General features: G+C 41.8%; 1 protein-coding gene across 1 annotated transcript in view; it reads right to left on the reverse strand.

Moving 5' to 3' along the window:
- Nucleotides 1-7,411: 7,411 nt before the first annotated feature.
- The window catches only part of OTULINL (OTU deubiquitinase with linear linkage specificity like), a 139,639-nt gene continuing 121,649 nt past the window's right edge, over nt 7,412-25,401 (reverse strand). Inside the window, exons 6-8 of the mRNA XM_075316507.1 lie at nt 21,777-21,905; nt 17,572-17,841; nt 7,412-8,352 (exon numbers count right to left, since the gene is read on the reverse strand). Coding sequence (XP_075172622.1) covers nt 8,173-8,352; nt 17,572-17,841; nt 21,777-21,905 — 579 coding nt within the window. The 3' untranslated portion in view covers nt 7,412-8,172. The remainder of the gene's footprint in view (nt 8,353-17,571; nt 17,842-21,776; nt 21,906-25,401) is intronic.

Here is a 25,401-nt window from a genome sequence, read left to right on the forward strand (position 1 = left end):
TATAATGGGTCTACATGTGTCCTTACATGTGAAAACGGATGTCACACGTCCCGGGAACACGGACGTGTGAAGGAGACCTAACAGAGTGGGTAAAAGCCGGCCATACATATGAGATTTGTCAGCCAAACGTTCATTTAGCAGATAGGTAGTGGTCTAACTTGAAGCTTGTGGGACCCAATGCAAAATCTTCAACTGGGCCCTCAACGGTCACAGGTTTTTGTAGTATTGGCCTTCTCATTTGGGGCCCCCAAGTTCCATGGCTTAGTTGTGTCTGCAACCCCTGCACCCATTACAGTTATGCCCCTGCAAACAGCTATCCATCTTTACACCCCCATACACATGAATAATCAGCTTTCATGAAGGTTCATGTGTTTTCTATGGGAAGAGGGGAAAAAGCCACTACTAGACAGCTCTAATCGTGAAAACAAAAAGATTGGGTGTTGAATTTACAACTGCCCAAGTCTTCTCTCCTGTTATCATCTACCAAGTGAGAGTCAGGAGGCTGCCAAACACATTAGATGATTGGTCGGTCCGCCAAGATCAGCGGCCTCTGCTGATTTTCCTCTGTTTATGAGGGCTTTTAGTCTATATCATATAACTATTCTCTTTCCATAATTGTTGACGGCTGTGATGGGCATGGAGAGGATGGTTTTTGGGTTTTTAGCATCCGAACATTTACCAATCCTTGGCAATATCAACGACTCTTGTGCTAAACAATCGGATGTCCAATCCCAATCCAGCCAAAGTTCGCACGATTTTCACATTTTCTGATCTTTGCTGATCAGTATCGCTTATCTTTAGTTATAACTTGTTCACTATCATTGCTAGGAAAATCCTTGTGATGCAAATTTTACAGCTTTATAATAACCCAGCCTCCTGTAACCATGTGAAAAAAAATAACAACCATGGGTTTTTCTAAGCAGCAGCCTAGCACTCTGAAAATGAAAAGAGTGGAGGCCCACAAAGCATGAAAAGGGTATAATAAGATATCACAGAGTTTTCAAGCTGCCCTTTTCTCAGTTCAAAATTCAATTAAGAAATGGCAGATAAAAGGGACATTGGAGGTGAAAATAAGGTCTGGAAGATTAAAGGGGACCTGTCAGGTTCAATATGCAACCAGAACCACGAGCAGTTCTGGGTGCATATTGCTAATCCCTGCCTAACCTTCCCTGTATACACTAGCATAGATAAAGAGATCTTTAGAAAAAGTATTTCTAAAAATCTTTTATCATATGCTAATGAGCAAGGGGACTAGTCCCATGGGCGTTAGTTTCCCTGGCTAGTTGGCTCCATTAGTATGTTAGTACACCCTTGTGGGTGTGCTAACATCTTAATGAATGCGCAGTGTCAGAGGATGATCTCACTCACCTCTCCGCTCACATTGCCGCCCAACACTGGATTTTGGCTTAATGCTCATCAACCTGGAGTTTCGGTCATGCGCACTACTTCGGTTTGAAGCCAGGACGTGTACACTTTGGTTCATTGTTTTTGGGATATTTTATTCACTGTGTTCACTCTATGGTAAAACTGATGTATTGATGTGTTGTCTTGGGTCAGTACGGGTTCATAGATACCAAACATGTGTAGGTTTACTTTTATATAAACGGTAAAAAATAATGTGAATTTTGGCCAAAAAAAAGTGGTGCACATTTTGCGCCATTTTCCGTGATGCATAGCGTTCTTATTTTACAAGATATGGGGCTCAGTGACTTTTTTTTTTGCTTCTTGAGATGACCTTTTTAACGGTACCATTTTTGCGTAGATGTTATGTATTGGTCGCCTGTTATTACATTTTGTGCAAGATTTGAGATGACCAAAAATGTAATTTTAGCATTTTGGCATTTGCAATATTTTTGCCACTATGCCATTAACCAATCAGAATAATTGATTTTATATTTTGATAGATTGAGCATTTCTGAACTCAGCGATACCAAATATGTGTATTTTTTTCTTATTTAACTCTTTAATGTTGAATGGGGCGAATGGGAGGTGAAATAAACTTTTAGTTTTTTTTATTTTTTAAATTTTTTTAAAACTTTTTTTTTTACTTTTATTATTTATTTTGCTAGTCTCCCTAGAGGGCTATAAGGATCAGCAGTTTGATCACTTTTTCATTTCTCCTGATCAGATCTGCACAGCTCAGACTCAGACAAGCAGAAATACTCATCATCTGTTACAGCCAGCACTCTGCTGGATATAACAGGAAGTAAGTCACATCACGGGGCCTCCATTGGTGGTGCGCATTACCAGCTGCAGCGATTTAAATGACGCTGTCACATTTTGACAGCATGATCTAAGGCGTTAACAAGCACGGGTGGATTGTGGATCCACCGGCGCCTGATAGCCACACATGTCTGTACAAATCAGCAGACATGTGTAGGACTCACCGCCGACTCACCACAGCAGCCAGAGGGGATTATACCAACATGAGCCATGATGTACTCAGTACGTCCAATGTCAGTAAGAGGTTAAATTTAAAAAGGATTTTTTTAAAATGTATTGCATACACATGTCATACGGATGGCATATGGATGCTCGGTGAGAAAATAATCACACACTCGCATGACATATGGAATACCAAACGTATTCCACTCATCTAATTTTTCTGAATGAGAATGCGACCGATTATTTATACGCTATTATCAGAAAACCCTTGAAATTACATTGTAATTGTTTTTCATTGTTTTTTAGTATTTTTATAAGAAGAAAAAAGTCATACTTTTACTCTAGCTAAAAAATACAGATAAATAGAAATATATTGCTATTTCCAATGTAACTCTATATCAGTGTAATCTCCCTGTGGGTTCAGAGGCTGTACTGAAGGTTCAAGTATAGAAAATTCTCCAATCTTCTCAGTGCAGGCCGTGGCTTATAGCTTTAGCTGCTGCCTGCAATAATACAGATTATAGATTCAATACCCGAGGAGACCAGATCACCAAAAAACAATTGTTTATTTCATTGACTGCCGGGACAGCAGGATCGCCCCCTCAGATCAGGACAGTTCTGCTTAATGGTTGGGAGCTATGATAAATGCATTATGTATTAGAGGAATTATATCAGAGCTGAAAAAGGAATCAATATGGCTGACAATCCAGAAATCGCACATCAACTAAAACAGGTTTAGACAAAGCATATACAAAAACCTCTGCCTTATTCTTTAATAAGAGTTTATGCTGCACTCTATATGGGAGAAAATACTGGAGCCACGTATGAATACCAGGAACTTATTAAAAGAGATCTGAAGCTATTATATGATAATGTAAGTCAATGCATATAAACTGTATCCTTCATGCAATGCCTGTGAGCTTGGCAATCAACACAAAATAGTTAATGATAACCTGTCAACAGATTTGGCCTCTATAGGCTGCGGCCACCACCACTGAGCTCTTATATAGAGCAGTCTAGAATACTGCATATAAGAGCCCAGGCCGCTGTGTAGAATGTAAAAACACTTTTATTATACTCAGCTAGGGAGCAGTCCAGTCCGATGGGTGTCACTGCTCTCCGATCTGGTGTCTCCTCTCTGCTGCGATTGCCGTCCTCCTTTGACCCAGCCCAGTATGGATGACATATCCTACGTCATCCACACAAGCTGGCATTGTGGTCCTGCAGTCCTGCACAGGTGCACTTTGATCTGCCCTGCTCAGGGCGCAAGCATGGGTGGTCTTTAATCTTTCCTCGTGCCTGTGCATTACAATGCTTTATTAAAGTGCACCTGAGCAGGACCACAATATCGGCCTGTGTGGATGACATAGGATAGATCATCCATACTGGACTTGGTAGAAAGAGGACGGCGATCATCGCAGAAAGTAAGTGCCAGACTTGAGAGCAGAGATACCCACACCCTAGCTGAGTATAATAAAAGTGTTCTTTACGTTATAAAGAGCGGCCTAGACACTTATATGCAGCATTTTGGAATGCTGTATATAAGAGCTCAGTGATGGTGGCCGTAGCTTATAGTCACCAAATCTAGCGACAGGTTCCCTTGGCTGCTAATGGGGTACAATAGTAGTATATGTCACATTTTGCTGTTTCAAAATCTTTATATTTTGAATAACACAGTGTCATAATCCCAGTAGAAACACATAAATAATCTCTAAATAGACTTCTTGAATAAGAATAAAAATTGGGGATTTTATCTAAAGAAAAGGGGCGAAAAAATTTAATTATTGACACTGAGAATGCATTTACCCATGAATAAGCGACCATAATTCTTAGCGAAACGTACGTTGGGTCCTCCACATGGAGCTCTCTTTCCATCGGCATAATGTGTGCGCTGGCACCTTAGGTAATAATCCTGTTGCTTGTAACGCAATTGTGCTTTCAGGTTTGGGGATTGTATTATTTGGGTTGCGCTAGGAGTTAGTGTATTTCCAGTCACTATTTCCTGCTTACCCACCGTGCTTCTTTTTGCTATTTTTTGTATATTTATTCATGTATTTACAATCATGTCATGTGATTTAAACTAGCACATAATCATGTATTTTTAAGTGTATTTGTACCGCCCTGAGAGGGGCTCAGCCGCTCCCCTTGCCGGGCCGAGCCGCTCGAGGTCCGGGCTCGGGTTGTCGGTGGCTCGAGCGCCTCCAGACCGGGGGCCACGTCGCTCTGTTAAGGGGAGGCAATGGGGTGGTGGTGTGGGACGAGGTTCGCAGCCGGGGGCCGTGTTGTCGTTGTACGTGTCGTGACGCCACCCACGGGTCGTGGTGACGGGATGCACCATCGCTGCGGCTGGATTGAAGGGGGCTCCCGATATCGGTGTTGAAGGCACAGCCTGGATGTTAGCCCCTCCGTGGGTAGGGGCGGCATGTCCCGGGCCCGGTGGGATGGGCGACGAATTTGTCGGGGTGCAAGGTGCCGTACTGCAGTGTGGTGGTGTGCCCGGATGGCACTGGTGTACTCACTATTAATTCATACTCAGAGACACAGGCACTTCATAGCCAACGGGCTACCACAAAACACTGTAGGTCCCAACGGGGACCAGGTAGCCGAAACTGCTACCTCACTTTCTTTCTTTAAACAGCGATCTCGTGACGCAGCTGCCATAGCTGCCGATCCCAGTATGGAGCATATTCAACCTGCTCTGGGTCAGCCTGTGTGGGGGACGGGCCCAACTGGAATCCCTCCGTGCCGGCTACGACCGTCACCGTTGGTAACGAGGGACCCCGCTGCGATGTGGCCTGTTCTGCCGCTTGGCAGCTACATCCCCGCCGTTCCTCAGCCGAGGCCAGGTGTCTGGGAGCGGGCATCAGGACTTGCGGTGCTGGCTTCGGGTTGAAGATCGCCTCCGTTGCAGCCGGGATGGAAGCCGGGACGGAAGCCGGGACGAGTGCCAGGGCGGTGACAAAGGTAAGGCCCGGGGGCCGCAGGTCTGGGCCCTCTCCCTTAGACGCTGTGGGCTCCGCTACCGGTGACACGGGTAATGGGTCGGTCGGGGTAGTGGCTGTGGGCATGGGCAGTGAGGGAGGTGGCATGGTGGATGGCAGCAGGCCGGGCCCCTCAGCCGCAGCGGCCATTCCCTCAGGGACATAGGGGCGTGGGTCGCTTACCCGCTCCTCTGAGGCCACCTCCACTTCGTATGGCCGCACGATTGCGACCAGGCCCCTCTTCTCCAACGTCCACTCCGCCATCAGGGAGTGGACCTTGGCCTGGAGCTCCTGGCACATCTTGCTGCTGGGTCCAGGAACGTGTTGCGGCAGAGTCCTGGCGTCCCTGCACTCTGCGGCGCTAGTTACATGCCGCCATTCTTCACTCGCTTCCCCCTTGGTTTTCTTCCAGCACTTTTCCTTCGGCGGCGGGGCTTCACCTTCACGCCTTCACTGTTCGGGGAAGACGACTGGAGCGGGAAACTTTTGCGCCAAGATGGCGGAACTTCAACTTTTTCGGCAGGACGCCGCTGACGGATACTTCTAAGGTAAGTGGACTGTCCGTATCCTGCTCGTGACGCCAGAAGAGTTGATGTGTACCGCCCTGAGAGGGGTTTTGACGCTCCCCTTGCCGGGCCGAGCCGCTCGAGATCCGGGCTCGGGTTGTCAGTGGCTCGAGCGCCTCCGGACCGGGGGCCACGTCGCTCTGTTAAGGGGAGGCAGTGGAGTGGTGGTGTGGGACGAGGTTCGCAGCCGGGGGCCGCATTGTCGTTGTACGGGTCGTGACGCCACCCACGGGTCGTGGTGACAGGATGCCCCACCGCTGCGGCTGGAGTGAAGGGGGCTCCCGGGATCGGTGCTGAAGGTGCAGCCTGGATGTTAGCCCCTCCGTTAGTAGGGGCAGCATGTCCCAGGGCCCGAGGGGACAAGAGATGATGTTGTCGGGGTGCAAGGTGCCGTACTGCGGTGTGGTGTTGTGCCCGGATGGCACTGGTGTACTCACTATTAATTCACACTCAGAGTCACTGGTAAACCAAAGTTCGGGTATGGTCGGCTCCCGCAGCCGGCTGCTTGTGTCCCTTGTGAGGCTGATGGTGGCCCCTTTCCCTTGCATCTCTTGTTGTGGTTTTCGGCTCCCCTGCCTGGGCAGTGGTAGCCCGCTCTCCGGTGTTTAGCTGCCGGAAGAGCCCTCGGTTGCCCGCAGGCGCTGGCCCGTCGGATGTATGGCCCTTGGAGGTGGCTCTTACCCGGTATCGGTGGGCTGTTGCCTTCTTTCGGGACTTTGGGTGAGGATGAACCTGTGAGGTCCAGACTGCAATCAGTTAATTTTCCTACACTCAGTGGCTAGGACGAGGTCTGAGTACCCGGTTTCTGGTGCTCCGGTAAATGGTTGACTCCCCGGTTCAGGGCCGGCGGGCTCCAACCCTGGCCCGGTCCCTACGGTTCCGCCGGTCGCACACCGGTACTCCCTGGTCTGCCCTACTTGCCCTGAGGGAGGCATCAGGTCTCCCTTTCAGGTGACTGGTGTATCCTCACAAGAGATGGGTGTGTGTGTGTAATGTGGTAGGTGTTGTTACCTGTGACCCCTGGGGTCCAGGACGTCACATATTTATAATAAAATTGCATTTTAATGTTTGCACCTATAAAACTCCATTGTCTTTTTCTTATTTGTATATTATTGGAGTAGGTTATGGGTGCAACACCTCTACGTTATAGTGTGGTTGGCCTTATACTTTTATGAAAATATGCCGTAGGTCTCCTTTTTGTGTACTAATGAGGTACAATTGTAGCATGTCACATTTTTCACATTTTGATGTTTCAAATTCTTTATATTTTGAATAACACCATGTCATAATCCCAATGGAAACACATAAATAATCTCTAAATAGACTTCTTGAATAAGAATATAAATTGTGGATTTTTTCTAAAGAAAAGGGGCGAATATATTTAATTATTGACACTGAGAATGCATGTATCACCTCAAGTGCATAAAGGTGACAATACACTTCTCATTAAATTAAATTAAAAGTCTCAGGCATTGGTTAATTGAATAGTTTAATTTCTTGCTGCAGTTTTGTCATTTATCACATAACAGGCTTTCAGCAGGATACAAAAGATGTTTTTTGTGTGTGTGAAGACATTAATTATTTCCATGACCTTGTTACTAGGGATGATCGAATACCTCGATTATTCGGCTTCGCGAATATTTTCCGAATACCTCACCGCTATTCGACTATTCGTGAATATTCGATGTGCAATGTAAGTCTATGGGAAACCCGAATAACAACTATTCGGTACTATTCGGTCTTCCATAGACTTACATTGAGCATCAAATAGCTGAATAGCGGCGAGGTATTCGGAAAATATTCGCTAAGATGAATATTTGAGGTATTCAATCATCCCTACTTGTTACCCTTTAATGTAATATCTACAGGTGGTCAGTCCTCTGTGGTTGCAGTTGTAACTCCACCATTGGTGGTACCTCCCGCTGTACATGGGACGCAGGTAAGCTTAGCATGAGCTGATTTTGCACATTATAAAAATACTACTATAAATAAAGACTGAACCATTTATATACACCATTTGCAGTAAGTACGCTTTTGTGCAAGCAAACAAGTCTGTCTAATATCCTGATTTACAGATGTTGCACTAGACGTTCAGTGTCTTCATTCCAACCAACAGTAATTCGCATGTTGGAGTAATAGCAATAACGTCCACCATGGCAATAATATATTGTTAAACATTAATACCTCATTTATATTTCTCATAGGCAATATTGTCTCATTCAGAAAATGTGGTGGATTAGTTATTTGGCAATGACTGGAATGTTATAGTGTCGATCGTCGTCTGTCATTATAGTGATCTCGTGCCAATCTCGTTTGTGATCCGCAGGATAAATCATTTCAAAGTCTTCTGTGTTAAATTTGGTTAGCCGCAACACTTTTATCTTAACTTCAAGAGCATAGCACACCAAACAGAGTTCAGCCTAAAAAAAAGAGGATACAGTTACATGGCACATAGTGACTACAGCTAAAAGCAAAATGTGTACTATGTCAAACAAGATTTTGGCCTAAGGGACAAAACCCAATTTTTCAATTTTACAAGTATCACTCTTTTTGTAATAATAACTTTAGCATGCTCTTTTGGTTCCAAGTGATTTTGGAACTGTTTTTTTGTGCTATATTGTGTTATTGGTAAATTTAGGTTTCACATTTATTTCTCAAAATATCTGCAATTTGATGAAAAGTTTGATCGATTTGTCATTTTTGAACTTTCAATACCATTCAATTAGATAATCATACCACTCAAAAACAGAATCAATTTATATCATCCATATCTAAAATACATAAAATTAAAATTAATGTCTATTTTATCTCTCAATAATGGTTTCAAACATCTGTATATTTAGTTAGGATGTTAGAAGATTTAAAAGTTTGGATGAAAACTTTCACCTATTTTTTCGAAGAAATTTAAAATACTTGTTTTTTAGGGACCCCTTCAGTTTTAGGGCTCATTCAGGTGTCCATTTTTTCCACATATGAGAAAAACTGACCTTTTTTTATCAGACTTTGATCATAGTGTGCTCTAAGTGTTGTCATTTATTCTTGTACATGGTGAGTAAAATAAAAAAATGTTCTCCTTTCTGACAGTCCAACAATATGGATGTAATCCAAGCGTGGTCTGATCTTTCTCACAGATACATAGACTTGCATTGCCGATTTTGAACCGACCCTCAGATTTGTCTCTCTGCGGTTTTCATGACATGTGAATGTTCCCATAGACTATCACTAATATGAGTGTTATCTGCAAAAATCACAGACAGCACTGATAAGAGAATATTGGATATCTGAATGAGGCCTGAAAGTGACTTTGAGGGTCTCCTTATAATGGAAAGACTCCAAAAATAATTTTGCAAAAATTGTACCCCTCAATAGTTTTAAAACTGTGGTCAGGAAGTTATCCTTCAAGTGCTTATATAATATGGGACAATCCTACATGAATTATTTTGTCTATTTATTTTACTGTATGATATACAGTAGACCTGTCCATCAGCATCTGTGATTGGTTGTACTCAGACAGCTGTCACTCAGCGTCGTTGCTCATCTGACTGCAACCAATCACAGCCACCAGTGGGCGAGAGAAACAGTGAAGATGTATGAGCCTAATGAGCAGCCTGGGAAGAAGAATGAGAGGCAGCGGGCGCAGTGTGACAGCTGTCCCGGTGATCGGTGAGTATGAAGTGCTTGCTCCTATCCCATTGCGCCGGATTCTGGTCCCCGGCATCTGGCCAGATACCATGGATGTAGCAGCAAGAAAAGTATAGCAGAGGGTCACACGATCTTCACAAAGATGGCACCAAAGATAAGCGCTATGCGCAAGCGCCAACTTCGATGTCATCTTAGTGAAAATATTAGTAAATTTTACTTTCTTAGATTTCAAAACCTACACATCCGAGCTGACAACTAAAGGTATGTATAGAATCAGCATAATAGTGCCAGTATAGCACTGGCTTTAGCTTATATAGGAAAATCCTGGTGATTGGTGCACTTTAACAGAATTGAATGCAAATTAGTTAATTGATGTATTCCACAAAAATTTCTCCCTTAAGCAGAATTACCCCACATGTGGTTAAAAACTGCTGTTTGGTCATAGTGCTCAGAAGGTAAGGAGTGTTATGTGAATGTAGTAATTTACTAAACATTGAGAGAATTAGGAAGAGCAGCTAGTCAGCATGTGACTAAGCATGCAAATTACATATGAGTGGTTGCATTATGGCTACTTAACCCACTTAAGCTGTGTAAAGGAGGAGGCACCAAACTGAATTTTTACCTTTGGTGCAAAAAAAATCTAGATTTGCCCTTTAAAAAAATGTATTCATTTTCTTGTTATTTGGCTTATATTATTTTCTTAAATCATGACTAAAAATTATTATCAGGCCATTCTGCATGAGGCATTTTTATCTATTCTTTCATTTCTATATAGAGGCATATAATAAAGTAACTTACTGTACATAGTTTCTTATAATGGGCCTTTATGAGAGAGATATGCAACAGCGTGTTTATACAATGGCATGCAACCGAGCCTTCTGTCTAAGCTATACAATGTTTCAGATTCAAGTATAGTTGGTCAATGGGAGCCGGCATCCTGCACCTTCTCTGAGCTGGCTGTCAGCTTGAAAGCCAGCTCAGTGAATGGCTGACTCCCATTATGAGGGGCAGAAAATGCAGCTTCCGGATAGACACCTTGGACCGCTGCATCAGGCGGCCAGACAGTGCCCCCTGCTAGCTGCACCCGCGGCACATGATCTGCCTCCTCTCTCTGGATATGCCTCTGTCTTAAAGAACATTTTTAATGAATGCACTAAAATCCTCTTTTGATGCTAGAGTGACATTAAATTATATACTCTGCTTCTACCACATTCATTGTTCAGTTGTTATGCTGAGTCAGAGAGGTGTATAGAGGCTAGGCAGTCTGCTCTCTAAAAAGATAAAAGGGCTGTGGAAGAGAAAGCGCAATAGGGTTTTACCCAGGTGATGGGAGGGTGAAAGAAAGTGTTACACTCACCTATAATGGTTGTGCCAGTCACAACCACTATGCACGCATGTAAGAATCCAAGTCCGGCAGCAGTCCCAAAATTGGCAGATAACAGAAAGTAGACGAGGAAAGCGGGTTGTAAATCCGTGCCAAGGACTCAGAGGATTCAATGGAGATTTATGCTTCTTTTATTGGCATGCACATGTCTATGCGTTTCAGGAGTCACAGCTCCCTTCATCAGGACAGCAAGCAAGGAACATCAAATCTGCTACAAACAGAAACTGAGCAGTATAAAAAACCTTTGTGATGACATCATCGGACCACCCACTGTTCAAAAAACGTCTAGGCACACCCATCCCGAGTGAACCTGACAAACTGGTATCAAATGTTACAATGCAGAGCCAGGAGCAATGATATAATTACATATCAAAACATAAATAAAACTATTCCTTAATCAATCGTGATCAAGCATAAAAAACACTTTACAAAGTCATAAAACAAACAGAAAGAAAAATAATAATGATAATAAACCCAAAAAAGATGTTTTTGTTAATATCTTTTAGACCAGGATAAATATAACAAAGGGGTAAAATCAGGTTTACCGGGGGTAGGGTATATTATAACTAAAACATTTGTCCGTGCATAAAGTATTGTATTGAAAAACCTGGGGCTTAGAAGTTTAGAAGTACAGAAAGTATATATTGTAGATTTAATAGAGATCTGTCAGAAACAGGGAGGCTGAGCAATAGATTAGATGACAAGCGGCAGAAAAGCTCTCACTACTGCATCATCGGACAACTGAATTGAAAAGGCGAGTGACAGAAGGAGCCGTACTGCGCATGACTCCAAGAAGTTCATACAAGTTCATTTCAAGAAACCTTGCTGAAGGGGTGAAGCGAGTTCAGAGGCGTGGGAAAAGGCTTACCACGCACGCGCCGCAGCCCAGCTAAAGGATATATCAGAGATATTCTCAGTGCCCTGCATAGCGATGCTTCCGTATCAAGGCTGCATCGCGTGTATGCAATTCCAAACGAAAAGCTCATTTATAGGTTATATTTTGAAACATGTGAAGCTCAACCATGGTTTGGAGGTGTACCAAATCATTCGATCGAGTGTAGAACGAACGCCCCCATATGGGGCACGTTTCATAGAGGGGAAACGGAAAAATAACCAGGGCCGGGGAAAGGAAATAAGTTAATGTTAAAATCCTCAGTTTATTAATACAGTTTTAAAATTACATATCAATATAGGATGGGAAAAGGTAAAATTGAAAAACAAGGGGGGGGGGACTAAGTGTATAACTCAATCGGAAAGATGAAGTGCATGTCTCATTTAAACATTATATCTTTCATTTTATGAGGGAAAAATATATATACATTATATATAAAGGAGATTAAATTTTGTATCAAAAAATGTGTATATATAACTATATTATATTCATCCAATTAAAAGTATAAGTTAAAAAATATATATCATAAAAAATGTTTTTATTATAATACAAATCTTATAGAAAAAATTGTATTATAAGGCAAAAAAACACGGAATTATTGGACTAAAAATAAATCAGTGACTTCGTTTAAGCCCAATGGTTTGAGTGTGTTGAGTTTGTATATCCAAAAAGTCTCTTTCTTACTAAGCATTTCACTCCGATTGGGAATCTGTGATGGAATTTGCTGAATCGGGGTGATTCTTAAAGAGGCTTTTTTATTATGTACAATAGTGACATGTCTTGATAATCCATGCAAAAGAAAACCAATTTTGACATTATGGCGATGTGAGTTTAACCTGTTGTGTAAGGGTTGTATCGTCCTCCCTATATATTGTTTTTCACATTCGCATTCGATCAAGTATATAACAAAGTCAGATTGACATGTGAGGTGGGTTTTAATCTGAAAGACATCACCCCCTATGGAGGAACAAAATTGTATCCTTCTATGTTGTATAGAAGCACAACAGAGACAGTTCTTTGTATGACATCTGTATGCTCCCGCAGGTTTGATGGTGGATTGTAGCTGGTGTGCATTCTTCAGTCTACTAGGGGCCACAAGATTTTTTAAGTTGGAGGCCCTCCTAAAAGTGACTCCAGGTCTCTCAGGTAGGCAATCTCTTAAAAAAGGATCATTGCTAAGAACTCTCCAATGACAGGCTAAAATATTCCTAATTTGTTCACCATCACTGCTAAAGGTGGTCAAAAAATTGGCTGAAAAATCGTGGAGGGGAACAATACGGTTGCCTGACCTATTTGTTTTTATAAGATCTAGCTGTGACAAATTCTTAGTGTCATTAAAGGCCTTTTTGAGTAGATACATAGGGTAATCTTTTTCAAGAAACCTCCCTTTTAAAATATCTGCTTGTTCTTTAAAATCAGCATCATCTGAACAATTTTTCCTAATCCTTTTATATTGGTTATGAGGAATATTCTTAAGCCATTTGTTATAGTGGCTACTGGAATAATGTATGTAGCCATTGCTATCAACTTCCTTGAAATAAGTTTTAGTGGAAATTTGACTTCCATTGTGCATTATAGTCAAATCAAGGAAGTTGATCGCATCCTTCTGTATATTAGGTGTGAGGGTAAGCCCCCAATCATTGTTCATCAAATGACTAAGAAAGGAATTGACATTGTTCCCTGTATTGTCCCATATAATGAACAGATCGTCAATGTACCTTTTGTACATGACGACATGTTTTAAGAACATGGAATTATAAATATATACAATCTCAAAAGCACCCATAAATAAATTAGCGAACGTCGGTGCGACCCTCGATCCCATCGCAGTCCCGCAGTGCTGATGGTATATTTTCTCTTGAAAGGTGAAAAAATTGTTAGTAAGAATAAACTCCATACCTTTCAAAAGGAAGTTTTTTTGGTCAATCGGTAGGCGATCATAACTCATTAAAAATAATTTGAAGCATTCTAGTCCAAGAGTATGACTAATGTTAGTGTATAGGGCCACTATATCCAAAGAAATGAAAAGAAAGGTATCATTCCATTTGACATTCTTAGTAAGGTCAATCAGTTGAGTGGAATCCCGTAAAAAACTCTTTAAGTTACATACATGACTCTGCATTATATAGTCTATATATGCAGCTAAATTAGCTGTGAGTGAATCTATCCCTGAAATAATCGGTCTCCCAGGAGGATCCGACAAACTCTTGTGTATTTTAGGTAGATGGTAATAGAAAGCCATCTTGGGGTTTCTGATCTCCAAGTAGGCTTTCTCATTTTTATTCAGGATTCCTATGTTGTAGGCTTCTTGTATTAGGGACTGATATCCCATGATGGCCCTATTATATGCATCAATTTCCACTATTTTATAATGTGTGGGGTTAGACAAGTTCCTATAGGCCTCTTTGAGGTAGATCTCTTTGTCTTGTATTACTATCCCCCCTCCTTTGTCAGCGTTCCTGATGACAATATCTGGATTATTCTTAAGAGAAAAAAATCGCTTTTTTCTCTTGTAGACCAAGATTCGCTTTTGTGTGAGTTCTAGAGGAGAACAATTTTTTGAAATCTTCAAGCACTAGGTCACTAAAAGTTTTTATATGGTGACCCTTGCTTTGTAAGGGATAGAATTTAGACTTCTGTCTGAAATCAGTGTGAAAAAAACCTTTTTCATTTTCCATGTTGCTGGCAGTTTTGGACTTATTAATGAGAAAGTGTCTAGTTAGAGTAAGTTTCCTGATATATTTTTGAAAGTCAACAAAAACTTCAAAATCATTGGCAACGGAGGAGGGACAAAAAGACAGGCCTTTATTCAGGACCTGGGTTTCTTCCTTGGTGAGGATATAGCTGGACAAATTAAAAATGCCAGTGTTTTTATTAGTTAGCCGAGACTTTTTTTCTCTTTCTTGTTGTACTCTGAGGCCAGCTCTTCTTCCTCTCCGTGATTTTTTCTTTTCCCCGATCTGGATGTTAGGAAGTTTGTGATAGATGCCTGTGTCACTCTTGTGGTGGGAGTTTTGGCCAGGGATAAAAAAGGAACGCACATGTCGTTTTTTGCAGAGTTGTCTATAGTGATGGTATTTCCTGCTTGAGTTGAGGGGACCAATTCCTGAGGTAAAAGGATGGTGGTCTCCTCAACCCTATCAAGTGTTAAAGGGAGTGGGATATAATCCTCATGGGTAGAGAGATCCATGAGATCAATGAAGTCCCTATCCAGGGGAGTCCCCTCTGGAGGTATCAAATCGGTAGTGTCTAGGACCTCAGTGCGATCCCTTTCTTTACGAATTTTTTCTATCTGATGTCTGATTTGTGCCAGCTGTTCCCTGGTCTTTTGAAAATCTATAGGAAGAGGATTAGACTTCTCAGTATTGCCCGGGGCACTAGTTTCAGTACTGGGAGTGAACGTAATCTTGGTGATTGGAGGCTCACTGCCAGTTACTGAATCAGGATTAGAATTAGACTGTGTGGGTCTCGGGGCAGACCGTCCCACAGTAATGGGGTGAGGACTATTAGGTTTATTAGGGTTTTTTTTGTGGAATTTACTATTAAAAAAATTTCTATTAAAACTCGTTGATCTTGATCTGTTGCGGGTCATAGTGGTAGTCCCACTAATCTGAGGGGCACATTTTTTTTCCCCAATTTTGTCTTGTCTATCCCTCTGTATCTTTCTAGATTTTCTAAAAATGGAGTCTTGCTCCAATTGGATGAGTTTGGTATTAATGTCTGAGTTCAAAAATTTGAACTCAGCATGCAAATCATAATGACTAAGTTCTTTATAGACCTCCACAATACTATTAGTAGCTTCTTTGGCCAAGTTAGATCTCTTTTTAAACAGGCACTGTAGCATACCTTGCATACAATTATTTAAAATATCCTCCCACTCCGCAGAGAAAACAGGGTCCGCAGGAAAGGGAGATTCATGTTTTACCCTCAAACCCCTCGGACACAGTTTCTCTTCCATATAAATGGAGAGAAACCTTGCATCCAAGCTGAAATGTAATTCATCCTTAAGGAGATCTTCTAGGTGTAAAAACAATTTTTTCATATTGTCAGTATCTTCATTAGAATAAACATTAGGCAGATTAGCATCAATGTCAATGTCATGTAATTCGGGAGAGCCTACTGTCTGCAGGATCAGCCTCTCCCTGGATGACAGTCGATTGTTAAAATAATCCATGATATATCCGAATTGACCCTCTGACGCAAAATCCACGAAGGGAGGACCGGTCACACCAGGTCCCAAATTCAGTAGATTTATATATAATATTTATATATAATGTATATATATTTTTCCTTCATAAAATTATAAAATATTTTTATTTATATTTGGTTCAGGGGTTATATTTTTGTCCTTTAAAGATATAATGTTTAAATGAGACATGCACTTCATCTTTCCGATTGAGTTATACACTTAATCCCCCCCCCCTTGTCTTTCAATTTTACCTTTTCCCGTCCTATATTGATATGTAATTTTAAAACTGTATTAATAAACTGAGGATTTAAACATTAACTTATTTCCTTTCCCCGGCCCCGGTTATTTTTCCGTTTCCCCTCTATGAAACGTGCCCCATATGGGGGCGTTCGTTCTACACTCGATCGAATGATTTGGTACACCTCCAAACCATGGTTGAGCTTCACATGTTTCAAAATATAACCTATAAATGAGCTTTTCGTTTGGAATTGCATACACGCGATGCAGCCTTGATATGGAGGCATCGCTATGCAGGGCACTGAGAATATCTCTGATATATCCTTTAGCTGCGGTGCGGCGCGTGCGTGGTAAGCCTTTTCCCACGCCTCTGAACTCGCTTCACCCCTTCAGCAAGGTTTCTTGAAATGAACTTGTATGAACTTCTTGGAGTCATGCGCAGTACGGCTCCTTCTGTCACTCGCCTTTTCAATTCAGTTGTCCGATGATGCAGTAGTGAGAGCTTTTCTGCCGCTTGTCATCTAATCTATTGCTCAGCCTCCCTGTTTCTGACAGATCTCTATTAAATCTACAATATATACTTTCTGTACTTCTAAACTTCTAAGCCCCAGGTTTTTCAATACAATACTTTATGCACGGACAAATGTTTTAGTTATAATATACCCTACCCCCGGTAAACCTGATTTTACCCCTTTGTTATATTTATCCTGGTCTAAAAGATATTAACAAAAAAATCTTTTTTGGGTTTATTATCATTATTATTTTTGATCCCTTTCTGTTTGTTTTATGACTTTGTAAAGTGTTTTTTATGCTTGATCATGATTGATTAAGGACTAGTTTTATTTATGTTTTGATATGTAATTATATCATTGCTCCTGGCTCTGCATTGTAACATTTGATCACAGTTTGTCAGGTTCACTCGGGATGGGTGTGCCTAGACGTTTTTTGAACAGTGGGTGGTCCGATGATGTCATCACAAAGGTTTTTTATACTGCTCAGTTTCTGTTTGTAGCAGATTTGATGTTCCTTGCTTGCTGTCCTGATGAAGGGAGCTGTGACTCCTGAAACGCGTAGACATGTGCATGCCAATAAAAGAAGCATAAATCTCCATTGAATCCTCTGAGTCCTTGGCACGGATTTACAACCCGTTTTCCTCGTCTACTTTCTGTTATCTGCTCTCTAAAAAGGTAAGAAGCTGTAACAGAAGCCAGTTAGGCAGGGCATTGACATATAGTGAAAGTAGAAGATCTGCCTTTTTACCAAAATGTGACTGAAATGAAAAGATAAAAATGTACCTGTTCCAGTCCAATGGTATCACCAACCATGTTCAAGTGGTTCATCATGTAGCTCAGAGGATCGGCCGATGTGTCTCGTGAGAAGAGGAAGGGGAAGAAACTGGGAATTTGTTCTTCAGTCTTCAGATTCTCATGAGCCTCAATCGCTAAGTACAATATGATGAATTTTAAAGCTTCATACACTTTATTCTCTTTGGTTTCATCAGAAAATAATGACTTGCACATTTTCTTTCTTTTTATCCGATCTTTAGAGGCACAAAAATCTACCCACTAGAGCAGAGAAAAACAAGGCAATGTATTTATTGTGGAACCCACACACTGCAAGAAATGATGTTACACAGGCTAGGTTTACAATCTATTACAAAATCTTCATTTAAATAAATCTTTATTTTTATATAGCGCTAACATATTCTGCAGCACTTTACATACAACAGGAACACTATCCCCATTGGGGCTCACAATCTAAATTCCCTATGTCTTTGGAATGTGGGAGGAAACCAGAGAACCTGGGGCAAACCCACGGAGAACATACAAACGCCTTGTGGATGTTGTCCTTGTGGGATTTGAACCCAGGACTCTAGCACTGCAAGGCTGCAGTGCTAACCACTGAGCCACCGTGCCACCGCAATGCCTCTATGTAATATACAAACGTGCCCATAGGCTACCATTAGCCAGACATCTGACGTGATCCTTGCCTCATTTGTATTGAAAAGTATAGTTAAAGGGAATCTGACACAAGGTTTTTTCTCCCCCATCTGAGAGCAGCATAATGTAGAGACAGAAATCCTGATTCCAGTGATGTGTCACTTACTGAGCTGTTTGCTGTTATTTTGATAAAATCAATATTTTCTCTGCTGCAGACCTATCAGTTATACAGAGAACATGAATATGCTGGACTACCTGGCAGCATGCCAAGTAGTCCTGTAATGATAATCTCCTGCTGGTTAATCATGATTTTATTAAAACTATACTAAGCAGCCCATTAAGTGACACATCACTTGAATCAGGATCTTTGCCTAAACATTATGGTGCTCTCAGACTAGATAGGAAAAACCAAACAGATTCCCTTTAACACTAGAACTACTGGACTCGTGACACCTATATAGAAATACATGGTGCAAAGTAGTCAAAATGACTACCTCAGTAGTTCTAGTGTTAAGCTACTCTCTTTAGTAGCACTCTGCGTATTGGGAGTCAACGGCAGACATACAGCTTGTAATTGTGCAGACATACTGTATGTTGCATATGTTAGGGAGTAAGCTTGTCTGAATGTTAATAAATGATTGCAAATAATACCAGCATAGCCAGACTTGGCTAATGCTAAAAGGATACCTGGACATGGAGGTTTATTCTCACGCATTCAAGGATAGCCTTGGATTGCTGTCTTAGATTTCAAGCAAAAGACTCTTTTCCTATAAACTTGAGAATCCCACTTTTTAGACACTAAGGTGTACTTTGCACACTACAACATCGCAGGTGCGATGTCGGTTGGGGTCAAATCAAAAGTGACGCACATCCAGCGTCGCTGTCGCCATCGGAGTATGTGAATCCTTTTTACTATGATTAACGAGCGCAAAAGCTTCAAAATCGTATGATCGGTGTAGTGTCGGTCATTTCCATAATTTCGGAAGGACCGATGTTACGATATTGATCCTCGTTCCTGCGGCAGCACACAAGATATTGCAGCTGCGACGGGGGCGAGGACTATCGCGCCCGGCATCGCCACCATCGGCTAGCGATGTCGCAGTGTGCAAAGTACCCCTAAGGCTAAGATGTGTTAAACTCACTAAGTAGTGCTTAATGAAATCGACACCTCCGAGTGCCTCACCGTAAATCCTCTACACCTGCTCCTATTTTGACGGAGCTGCCCAAAATTGTCATGATTCTGAAAATGTCAACAGTTTCAATATTTTTGAGCAACTTCATGTTGCAACTTTTCAAATTGTTTTACCCCATTTTTCTGTCTTACAAACTTTGATAAATTGGGACACAGGTGTTCAGGTTTTTATGACGTATCCTTTTACTAAACCACAGCTGATATCAGCAGAGGTGTATTACTAGAGAAACCACCATAAAATTACCTCTAAAAATGTATTTTTATTATTTATCTTATTAAAATAGACACATAGGGCGTCCTTTCAAACAACATAGAACAAAAATTGTGCCAGTGAGTGCTAGGTAAGTATAGGATCGATACAGTGACGGATTAATGAAATATCAGTAATTTTAGGGTAGGCTTAAAGATGCTAAATTTGCATTATGGTTTCTAATTTGTGCTGAATCCCTAGTCAGAGAAAATAGATATGAATGTTTAGGAATAGAGTCAATGGGCCTACTTAACTAAATAGGCACCCTCAATTCTACCAACGCGTTCCCCTCATCCTTCCTAACGCAATGAAAGGGGGATCATCAAGGGATATATAGAGATGACACCTGTAAAGAAGAAAAAGTAACATTCAGTGTCTGTGTGGCGCCCTGGACTAGCCAGGTAGCCACATACAAAACACACACACACCCCCACCACCGGACAGTTACATTAGTCAGACACAAAACCCTTGTTGCCTCCCTCCTGGGTCTGATGTCCACACCAGATGGGGCGGAGCCAGGCGGTTGGTCCCGCCCACCGAGGAGTTCACAGGCCTGGAGGCGAAAAAGCAGTCAGTGAGAGATAGAGTCTGGAGGTGAAAGTGAGAGGTCACGTACTGCGAGTGTCTGGGTTGGAGCCCAGGCACTGAGAGCAAGGTTGGCAGACGGTGGTGGCCGTCTCCAGAAGTTGGTGGAACTCCGCAGAGCCGTAAGGACCGGGGCTGGGCGGTGGCCCACCGGTACCGGACCGGGGAACGGAGTGAAGCTAAGCACACACAGGCAGGGCCATCGGACTCCGACCAGGCTTGGAGCCACCATTAATAGTCAAATCCGAATGTGACGGGAACCCCCGGGGTTCCCTAACAACCAAGTCCCGATTGAAGGCAACCGCTCACACCGTGAGGATATACAGCCACCGCCACCGGCTAGAAATCCGAGGGCCAGTGCCTGTGGGCAAAATGGGCTCCTTCGGTATCTATACACCGGGGAGCGGACTACCGTTGGGAAGCCATTGGAGTCAACACAGTGCACAAAGGTGCAGGGAGAGACACCATCACCTGTCCGGGGAGAGACACTGCAGCCGGCTGCGGGACCCGTCCATCCAGCCGTTTGGTTTACCGGAGACTTTGTGCATCAATTGCTGAGTGAGTACACCCGTGCCATCCGGCACCGCGTCACGCTGTCCCTGCAACCCTGCACCTCACCGACCCTGCCTCCCCGTCACACCACCGGGCCCCGGGACCACCAAGCCCTACCCACAGAGGGGGAAAACAACATCCCAGCTGCTCCCTACCATTGCTCTTGGGATCCCCGTCACCAGCAGCGGTGGTGCCCATCTTCACCACAACACGTGGGTGGTGTCATGGACTGAATCCCCAAACAAACCACCCCCCTTTTCACTCATGGGCGAGGAGCGCCACTCGAGTCCCCGGATCCGGCTCACCGCTCGAGCCACCGAGCAGCAGCCGCAGCGCCGGACCCGAGCGTTAGCGAGCGCAGCGCCCCGCCGCCCACGACAACTGACAATCACAATTATACTGATACTGATATTATACTGATGTCTTAGATTCTCATAAATGAGTAAAAATTCACATAGACTATGTCTTGCCAATGCACAAGTAACTAATTGGACCAGAAGACTCTTATAGCCAAGAGCATCTCTACCCTAAAATTACTGATATTTCATTAATCCCTCACTGTATCGATCCTATACCTACCTAGCACTCACTGGCACAATTTTTGTTGTATGTTGTTTGATTGGACGCCCTATGTGTCTATATTAATAAGATAAATAATAAAAATACATGACATATGCTTTTGTAAGAGCATTGCTCGCAACAAAAGCAAAAATCAGCTTACATGATGTTAAAACACTGCTATGGAAATCTCTTTGCTCTGTGCTTCCCTTAGTGGTGGTTGAAGGCTGTCAATGTTTAAAAGTAATCTTTAGCAGGTTTTTGCTATGTAATGTGAGAGCAGGATGAGGTAGGGACAGAGACCCTGATTGAAGTGATATATCACTTAGTTTACTGTGTACAAAAGATATGAAAGTTGTACTGAGTTCCTACTTTGTATGAAAAAAATGTATTAAATGTGATGGTTTTCGTTTTCCGTTTTACCTCACTTTTAAAGAGTTCTAGACAGCTGCGTAACTTTCCATAGACTTTTGGGCCGGCATATTTTTCTGGGCCAAAGCTGAATTGTTGTATCCAGTTACATCCTTGAGAATATAGGAGCTTTTCAGGGAGCTGTAAGAACAAAATGTATATATATTGTGAAATTGTAGCAGAGAAATAAGGCTCAACGTCTGGCTTATGGCCAAAATAATTGTATACAAGTTACACAGTTTGAAATTTACAAATTACTTTTTTTTCAAAAACATTTAATTTGAAGTTGTAAAGCTACAAGGTCCTATATAGGTTTTTATATATTGTGAAACAATGGCACATCACAAGGTCCAGTGATCCTGAGCAGGTCATGCGGTTGGACACTAGGACGGGCTCGTCTCAGGTAATAAGTATAATGAATTCCTAAAACTTACAAATTTATTAAATATGCTTTAAAAACACAATAAGTGAAACTATCATAGAAAAACCTCAATTAAAAAAGTTAAAAGACAGGAGAGCAGTCGATGTAAGGGAGTGAGTGTAAGCAAATACAATATGCCAATTCTACAGGGCCCTATGAATGTCCCTAAGGGATGGCTCTACCTTGCTATGGAAAATGGCACCCTAAAAAGTGCAATTGGCGCCCCTGCTCACCGATGACTCTCCCTGGGATTCCCTAAGGAGTCCTTAAACTAGGACTTGCCCGTATCAAAAGTTATCCACAAAATGACGATATGAATAACCAAAATAAAGCAAGCAAACACCACAATGAGTGTAGTCACTGCAAATAGTTAAATAGAGTCACAAAAAAATTAAACGTTATTAAAAATGGCTAGGGTTAACTGGTGTACACCACAGTGCCCAGGCAAAGAATTAAATTGAACTTCATAAAGGATGAGCAAAACAATCACAACTCAAACCAGTGAAAAAAGGAAAATACAAAAAACCCTTTCCTTATTGATGCATTTATTCAGAAGGACGGTCTCAACGCGTTTCTCCTGTGCTTCCGGTTCATCAGGAGGCCATGAGTAGGTTGTAGATGTTCCAGGATGAGGTGGATACTTATAGTGTCCTTTCAGGTTGACTGACCAGGGGAATGTGAGTTCACAATGCCTGACAGGACCCTGCTCTGACCTGACATACTTTATGTCTCAAGTAGTTGTTCTTTACGCAACCCTTCCTACTGCATGTTCTCTGAAATCTACGATGGGTTACTCCCTGTTTTATGGCAGTTGCCATGTTTATTATCTTACAGACTGCACTAGATAAAACATACCTTTTGCTAAATAAAGGTATCTAGAAAAAAAAAATAAAAAAAATTGCAGTAAATGTGTATTATTTATTTTATTTATTTATTTTATACCAATTCTCAGAGAACCCCTTTAAGAAAGGGCATGAAAATTAGATCAATATAGGTACTAATATTAGACATTTTATGCTCTGGGGCAACCAGATGAAAATAGTGAACAGAGCAGACATAGCACTGCTCTGTTCTCTGTGTTCTCAGTGTTCCTGGGTTTTTGATTTACTTTAATAGCAGCTAAGCTGCAGCATCTGAAAACTACATAGTGAATGAAGCCATGTTGGCTACATTCACTGTTTACACTGTGTGCAGAATTATTAGGCAAGTTGTATTTTAGAGGATTCTTTTTATTATTCATCAATAACTATGTTCTCAATCAACCCAAAAGACTCATAAATATCAAACCTTAATATTTTCGGAAGTTGGAGTGGGTTTTTTTAGATTTGGCTATCTTAGGAGGATATCTGTTTGTGCAGGTAACTATTACTGTGCAGAATTATTAGGCAAATAAATAAAAATCAAATATATTTCCATCTCACTTGTTTACTTTCACGAGGCAAACTAATATAACTGCACAAAATTTAGAAATAAACACTTCTGGCATGCAAAAAAACATGCAAAAACAAAACCCAAAAAAATGAATGACCTTTATAGCCACCTTTCTTTATGATGACACTCAACAGCCTACCATCCATAGATTCTGTCAGTTGCTTGATCTGTTTATGATAAACATTGCGTGTAGCAGCCACCACAGCCTCCCAGACGCTATTCCGAGAGGTGTACTGTTTTCCCTCCCTGTAGATATTACATTTTATGAGGGACCACAGATTCTCTATGGAGTTCAGATCAGGTGAACAAAAGGGCTATGTCATTATTTTTTCATCTTTTAGACCTTTACTGGCCAGCCACGCTGTGGAGTAGTTGGATGCATGTGATGGAGCATTGCCCTGCATGAAAATCATGTTTTTCTTGAACGATACCGACTTCTTCCTGTACCACTCCTTGAAGAAGATGTCTTCCATAAACTGGCAGTAGGTCTGGGAGTTGAGCTTCACTCCATCCTCAACCCGAAAAGGTCCCACAAGTTCATCTTTGATGATACCAGCACATACCAGTACCCCACCTCCACCTTGCTGGTGTCTGAGTCAGAATGGAGCTCTTTGTCCATTACTGATCCAGCCTCTGGCTCATCCATCTGGCCCATAAAGAGTCACTCTCATTTCATCAGTCCATAAAGCCTTTGAAAAATCTTGACGTTTTATCTTATGTTTCTTGTTCAAAGGTGGTCATTTTTTAGCCTTCCTTACTTTGGCCATGTCCCTGAGTATGGCACACCTTGTGCTTTTTGATACTCCAGTAATGTTGCAGCTCTGAAATATAGCCAAACTGGTGGCAAATGGCATCTTGACAGCTTCATGCTTGATTTTCCTCAATTCATGAGCAGTTATTTTGTGCCTTTTTGGCCAACACGCTTCTTGCAACCCTGTTGGGTATTTGCCATAAAATGCTTGATTGTTCAGGGATCACGCTTCAAACGTTTGGCAATTTCAAGACTGCTGCATCCCTCTGCAAGACATCTCACAATTTTGGACTTTTCAGATCCAGTCAAATCTCTCTTCTGACCCATTTTGCCAAACGAAAGGAAGTTGCCTAATAATTAAGCACACCTTATATAGGGTGTTGATGTAATTACACGACACCCCTCCTCATTACAGAGATACACATCACTTGATTTACTTAATTGGTAGTTGGCTCTCAAGCCTATACAGCTAGGAGTAAGACATGTATAAAAATTATCATGTGATCAAAATACTCATTTGCCTAATAATTTTTGCACACAGTGTACACCTGGCCACTGATGGAGCTGAAAACAACTTATTGATGGAGTGTCAGGATGTCTGATTTTTACTGATCTGATATTGCTCAGGCAGAAGTGTCTTGCTATTACTATAGTTGTCAGTGAAATTCCTCACGGTATGTGTATTGTGAACCTGTGCAGATACTGTCCTCTATGGTATACGTCTGGATGACACAGGAATCTTGAACTCTCAGTATAGATAGGGAAGAAGTTAGTCCACTTTATAAAACTGAACTTGACTTTACTGTGGAACTTGTAGAAATATAGGTACAATTGGTGGCAGGTAGAAATCTTGATGGTTGCAACTTTTTTTTTTAGTGAACAGAGACACAAGTTTAATGATTACATCTTCTGTGTTGTACAGAGTTAAAGGCTTAACAGTTTCATACTTCTTGTAAACAACAATCCATACTTTTAGACATCTTGTCTCCAGGCTGCTTTGTGCTGTACTTGTGCCCCTGGCAAGCTTAGTCTCC

This window comes from Anomaloglossus baeobatrachus, chromosome 6 (assembly GCF_048569485.1).
Source record: "Anomaloglossus baeobatrachus isolate aAnoBae1 chromosome 6, aAnoBae1.hap1, whole genome shotgun sequence".
Classification (NCBI taxonomy): domain Eukaryota; kingdom Metazoa; phylum Chordata; class Amphibia; order Anura; family Aromobatidae; genus Anomaloglossus; species Anomaloglossus baeobatrachus.